This window comes from Colobus angolensis, unplaced genomic scaffold (assembly GCF_000951035.1).
Source record: "Colobus angolensis palliatus isolate OR3802 unplaced genomic scaffold, Cang.pa_1.0 Scaffold194, whole genome shotgun sequence".
In the NCBI taxonomy this organism is placed as follows: Eukaryota; Metazoa; Chordata; class Mammalia; order Primates; family Cercopithecidae; genus Colobus; species Colobus angolensis.
In genome coordinates this window covers 205,752-212,530 of record NW_012115088.1, presented here as the reverse complement: position 1 = coordinate 212,530, position 6,779 = coordinate 205,752, and the positions used below count along the sequence as shown (strand labels likewise).

At 39.0% G+C, this 6,779-nt stretch overlaps 1 protein-coding gene across 2 annotated transcripts in view; it reads right to left on the bottom strand.

Annotated features, from left to right (window-relative positions):
* The window catches only part of MTFR1 (mitochondrial fission regulator 1), a 72,064-nt gene that overhangs the window by 19,899 nt on the left and 45,386 nt on the right, over positions 1–6,779 (bottom strand). For both annotated transcript variants that reach the window (XM_011940880.1, XM_011940879.1), the window contains exon 4: positions 1,982–2,097. In XM_011940880.1, coding sequence (XP_011796270.1) covers positions 1,982–2,097 — 116 coding nt within the window. The remainder of the gene's footprint in view (positions 1–1,981; positions 2,098–6,779) is intronic.

The window sequence follows — 6,779 nt, the reverse complement described above, 5'->3', positions numbered from 1 at the left end:
GGGAGGTGGGAGTCACAGTGAGCCAAGATCGCGCCACTGCACTTCAGCCTGCAGCCTGGGCAACCGAGTAAGGCTCTGTCTCAAAAAAAAAAATTGTTTTACCATCCTTATATTTATCCTAGATGGAAACCTGAGAATTTAGGATAACTAGACTCTGACTCTGTAGGCTCTTCCTTCCTTAATCTCCATATCTAATAAGTTTCTATGTCATTTTAATTCTTCTGAATCTCATTTAGCTTTGAACCTCTTCTGCCAGTTTCTTAATTCAGTTAAATTCTGATCATCTCCTAATTGGTCTATCTCTTAGTCTGGCTCTTTTCTTTTTTTTTTGAGATGGAGTCTCACTCTGTCACCCAGGCTGGAGTGTGGAGTGCAGTGGCGTGATCTTGGCTCACTGCAAGCTCTGCCTCCCAGGTTCAAGCCATTCTCCTGCCTCAGCCTCCAGAGGAGCTGGGACTACAGGCATGCGCCACCACGCCTGGCTAATTTTTTTTTGTATTTTTATTAGAGACAGGGTTTCACTGTGTTAGCCAGGATGGTCTCGATCTCCTGACCTCATGATCCACCTTCCTTGGCCTCCCAAAGTGCTAGGATTACAGGTGTGAGCCACCACACCTGGCCTTCTTTTCTATTCTTTATACTGTTTACACGTTGGTTTTACTAGTGCTCAAATTTCTTCCATGGTTCCACACTGCTTTCAGGTTCTATATTGCTTTCCACAAATGTGGACTTTTCTATGTTTCTTAGTGTCACGTGTAAGACTTTTAAACCTCAACCTACTTCTCATCCTCATCTCCTACAGCTTATCCTTCTTTTCTGCTCTCTAGTCTCATTGAGCCATCTGGCAGTTCCCAAACATGCCACAATGTCTCCTGGTATTACCTTAAAACAAGTTCTTTACTCTTCCAGGAATACCAGCCTTCCATTTACTTGGCTCCCACTCAGCCTCATGATGGAGCTCTAGCATTTCCTCCTGAGAAGTCTTGCTGAACATCTCTCATCCTGCAGTGACCATCTGTAATTACTTTGTAGACTTTACAGTATCAGCTGATTTCCTTCTTAATCTCCTTTTGACTCAAAATTTTTAGGAAACATTCTCCAATTACACAAAAATTCTCTAATATGATCCAGATTGATCCCTTTGCCCCAGTGAGATCATTGTAATTACTGTACTTATCTAAATTATTAATGATCATTCTTTCTGGTCTCTTATATTAGAATGCAAACTGCTGAAGGACAAGGAATTCTGTCCATGAGGACTTAGGACATAATTATATGTCTCTAAAAACTTTATAAATACTAGCCAAGTCTTGAAAATGAACACAGCAGCCTAGGCAACATGGCGAAAACGCATCTCTACAAAAAAATACAAAATCAGGCTGGGCGTTGTGGCTTACCTCTGTAATCCTAGCACTTTGGGAGGCCGAGGCGGGTGGATCATCTGAGGTCAAAAGTTCGACACCAGCCTGGCTAACATGGTGAAATCCCGTCTCTACTAAAAATACAAAAATTAGCTGGGCATGGTGGCGCATGCCTGTGGTCCCAGCTACTCAGGAAGTTGAGGCAGGAAAATCACTTGAACCAGTGAGTTGGAGGTTGCAGTGATCCGAGATCACGCCACTGCACTGGTGACTGGGTGACAGAACAAGACTCTATCTCAAAAAAAAAAAAAATTAGCAGGGGTTACTGGTGCATGCCTGTGATCCCAGCTACTTGGGAGGCTAAGGTGGGAGAATCACAAGAGCCTGGCAGGTCAAGGCTGCAGTGAAGCAAGATCACACCACTGCCTTCCAGCCTGAAAAACAGAACGAAACCCTCTCAGAAAAAAAGGAAAATAAATAGAAAAGAAGACTGTTCAAGAAAAAGAAGACAGTGCATTACTAGAGATAAAATTAGGCTATTAAAAGTAAGTACTGCAGATAATATCATTCTTTAAAAAAACAGATAATGCATCTCAGTTCTGATAGCCTTCCAAACTAACCTTAGTCTTGCTGAACATTCTCCTTCTTCTTTGGCTACCCATCCAACATCAGCAAAAGACGCCACTGCATCCTCTCCTGGGTGGCTGGGACTCCATTCTGTTGCATGGCTGTTAATCTGTAAGTTACAAATAGGGAAAGTTCTTCATCTGGCACCAAAATGTTAAGAGTAAATTTTTTTTTACTCACCTAAAGGAAAATCGTCAGCTCTGCTGTTAAAAACACGAGTGGTTTCTAACTCTTCCACTGAAGGTCTCCATGATTAATAGTCATAATCATATTGTTGCCTAACAGTATATGACAATTGCAGAACTATAATTTAAGTTTATTCGGTTTTCATTTTATAAGCTGTTTTTTTGTTTGTTCATTTTTTGTTTTTTTTGTTTTTTTTTTTTTTTTTTGAGATGAAGTCTAGCTCTGTCACCCAGGCTGGAGTGCGGTGGCTCGATCTTTGGTTCACTGCAACCTCCGCCTCCCAGGTTCAAGTGATTCTTCTGCCTCAGTCTCCTGAGTAGTTGGGACTATAGGCACGCACCACCACGCCCAGCGAATTTTTGTATTTTTAGTAGAGACGGGGTTTCACCATGTTGACCAGGCTGGTCTAGAACTCCTGACCTTGTGATCCGCCCACCTTGGACTCCCAAAGTGTTGGGATTATAGACATGAGCCACCGCGCCCAGCCTATAAGTTGATTTTTTAAAAAACTATCCTAGAAAATTAAGAAAAATTTTAGAATCTAAGCATGAGAAACCACTTTTTTCTAAAGAGATTTTAAAAGGTATGTGTAAGCAGCAGGGTACAGGAACAAGCAAAGCGGCAGGTGGAAGTTGCGGTGAGCCGAGATGGTGCCACTATACTCCAGCCTGGGTGACAGAGCAAGACTCTGTCTCGGGGGAAGAAAATAAGAACAAGCAAAAGACCAATTTGAGCTAAATCCAGAAATATTTCTAAATGGCTATTATATAACTGTTTTGTTATAATGTTTTTATATATGCATACATTATAATGTTGAAAATGGTTTTTAAAACTCCTTAAATCTCCTACATTTTAAGTAAAAGTATTAAAGAACAAAAGAACAAACAGCAGAACAGAATTCTCTACCTAAACTTAACATGGATGCTAACAAAGAATATTTTGAAATAAATACAAAAAAAAAAAAAAAAAGACAGGTATGGTGGTTCCTGCCTACAATCCCAGTATTTTGGGAGGCCAAGGCAGGCGGATCACTTGAGGTTAGGAGTTTGAGACCAGCTTGGCCAACATGGTGAAACCCCATCTCCACTGAAAATACAAAAAAATTAGCCAGGCGTGGTGGCACACACCTGTAATTCTAGCTACTCAGGAGGCTGAGGTGGGAGGATTGCTTGAACCCTGGAGGCAGCAGTTGCAGTGAGCCGAGATTGCACCACTGCACTCTAGTCTGCATGACAGGGTGAGACGGTCTCAAAAAGAAAAAGAAAAAAAAATAAAAGACAACACAAGCAGGATATCTTGAAACTTATCTTGAAAAACAAGAAAGATAAGTTAAATTTAGATTTTGTTATACATATAATAATGCCTGAGTCAAAAAGTCAACAAATAATAACTTTTAAATAAAGTTATCAGATTAATACTTCCTAAAAGTGTGAGTGAGGTTCAAATAAAAAAGAAAAACAATCAATCCACATTTTTTAATTAAGGAAAAAATGAAAAGGCCAAAGAGATTTAGTCATTAATATGTTTATCAAAAAGTTACCCTTGGGACTCATGGATTGTTCAAACCTCCTCAATGCCATCATTGCCAAGTCAAACTTTTGGAAAATATACTTAAATAATGCCTCTTCCTTAAACACAAAATATATCATGCAGACACATAATACTAACATTGCTGACAGTTTAAAATATCTTCAAAGTAATATTATGAATAAAATGTTAAACATATCAGCTGTTGGTATGTGTACTCTTCTGGTATGATCATCTAATCAACTTAATAAAGTAGCATTAAAAATAACATTTTAGGGGCCGGGCATGGTGGCAGGAGCCTGTAACCCCAGCCACTAGGGAGGCTGAGGTACGAGAATCACTTGAACCTGGGAGGTGGAGGTTGCAGTGAACTGAGATTGCGCCACTGCAATCCAGCCTGGGTGATAGAGCAAGACTCGATCACACACACACACACAAAATGTTAACAATAAAGTACTAAGAACATCGAGTATCTAAAGCACCTTAAATTCAGCCAGGTGCGGTGGCTCATGCCTGTAATCCCAGCACTTTGGGAGGACAAGATGGTGGATGGCTTGAGGCCCCAGTAACTTGAGATCAGCCTGGGCGACATGGTGAAATACTCGTCTCTACTAAAAATACAAAATAATTCGTCAGGCCTGGTGACGTGTGCCTGTAGTCACAGCTACTCGGGAGGCTGAGGTGGGAGAATCATTTGAACCCAGGAGGCAGAGGCTGCAGTGAGCCGTGATCACACCACCACACTCCAGCCTGGGCAACAGAGTGAGGCTCTCTCAAAAAATAGAAATTTTAAAACCTTGCCCTCCACAAAAACAAAAATAAATCTAATAATGAAATTAGGATAAAAAGGCTTTCAAAATACTAATTTGCATGTAGTGGAAGTAATTTGTAGTCAGATGAGGAAAAAAGTATAAACTTCAGTAAGTAAATTCTCAAGGTATAAGATCAAAGGGAAGATTTTTGTACTTCTCCCTATGTAGTTCAGAAACTTATCCAAACAGATACTTAGCAAATCGATATCTCACACAACTTAAATAACGTAACTGGGTATCATATTTGATCTCAAGAGTTGAGAAATCAGGTAATGTTCTGTTCCTACCCATTACTGAAAACAGAATGGTATCCTGATATTCCCATAACACTGTAATAAGGAGATTCTAAGTGGGTTATGTGGCTATCCTTCAGCAGGAATGTTCCCAAGCCCTGTGAGGCTCCTAGCGGAGATGGTATTTAATGGGCTGTTTTGAACAAGTGTTAGACAAATCCTAAGACTAAAATCTGAATGGTGCCTTACCAAGGTGCTAATTCATGAGATGATCAATCTGATCATGACCCTTTGTTCAGAAATAAAAATTCTGTTCCAATATAATGACTAGTTGGTAGAAAGTTAGGTATATTTAAGACAAAGACTTCTTACTTTCCTACAAAAGTTACAAAAATAGCTGTTTTCTTCAAAACATCTATAAAAGGAAACAAAGTGTGGGGAGGAGGGAAGAAAAAAAGAAAAACAAATCAAAAAAACAAAGTACTACTTTTCTTTTTTGTTGTTGTTGAGATCAGGTCTCACTCTGTCACTCAGGGTGGAGTGCAGTGGAACCATCTTGGCTCACTGCAACGTCCCACCTTCCAAGTTCAAGCGATTCACCTGCGTTAGCCTCCAGAATTACTGGCACATGCCACCACACCTGGTTCATCTTTTGTATTTTTGGTAGAGATGGGGGATATCGCCATGTTGCCCAGGCTGTTCCCAAATTCCTGGGCTCAGGGGATCCACCCACCTTGGCCTCCCAAAGTGCTGGGATTATAGGCATGTGCCACCATGCCCAGCCACTACTACTTTTCTAAGAATACATAATCAAAGAAATAGAAGTTAACTCATTTTCAGGATATCATAAATAGTTATTAACGATTAAACACATTTCTCAATTTTACATCTATAAAATTAAATAATGCCTCCATAAAATTAGTATGCTAAACATAAAATGCCAGTTTTTGCACAAACTTTTAAGAAACAAAACAACAAGATATAACAAACTATTCCATGGACTTAACTTGGATCTTACTTAAGCCTTAATTATGTAAATGATACCATGTCCATAATATGTGCTCAATAAGATGAAAATGTTAATGATGCTCTGAAGAACCAATTCCAAAACTGGTAAGATGTATGTCATTTCTACTTGACATCCTGTCCCACAAAACAAAATAGTTTTGGCATTTAAGTCAAACTCATTCAAAAGACAAAATAAAACCAGAAAAAAATCTTCTTTATAAAAGGCTATTTCAGGTGTTGGTGAAGGAAGCATTCATTGAGTGACACAGGCATGGGACACAAAGGACAATTTCCAGGACAATGCACTTAGTAAAGTACAAGTCAAGATGAAGTCAGCCCTGGCAAGGACTGACAGTAAGAAATTCTTGGAAATACAATGTAGACACCACGACATGCATAGATGACCGATGGAAAGTTTGAGAAAGAAAAGGACAACTTACTGAAGGTTCCCAGCAAGGTCCTGTCCTACTACAGCTATTGTCAGTGGAAAAAGAAAAAAAAAGTGAAGAGATAGAAATTTTTTTTCAAAATCACATTTCATTCAGAGCAAAAACTCAATAATAACACTAAGTTACCCAAAATTCAATTTTATTTTAGAAATCTTACTGAAGCAACTTTAATTTAAAATATTCTGATAATGTAATATACCAAAAAAAATCAGTTCATTTAATAAAGTGCATATTAGTAAAATACAAATGTTGTATAATAGTAGAAAAGCTTAGAATAAAAATGTTAGGAGTACTAACTTCATCCTCTTGTGACTTCATAAAATAAACACACAGTACTGGGAACTAGGATTTGCTGCAAAGGGCATAACAGTAAATTATACTCATTCTAGTTTACTACCATTTGTTTATAACCAAATGCATAACATACACAGATTCTTTGTATGTTTGTTTGTTTGTTGTTTGTTTTTGAGACCAAGTCTTGTTCTGTTGCCCAGGCCGGAATGCAGTGGTGCAATCTCAGGTCACTGTAACCTCTACCTCCCAGGTTCAAGCAATTCTCCTGCCTCAGCCTCCCGA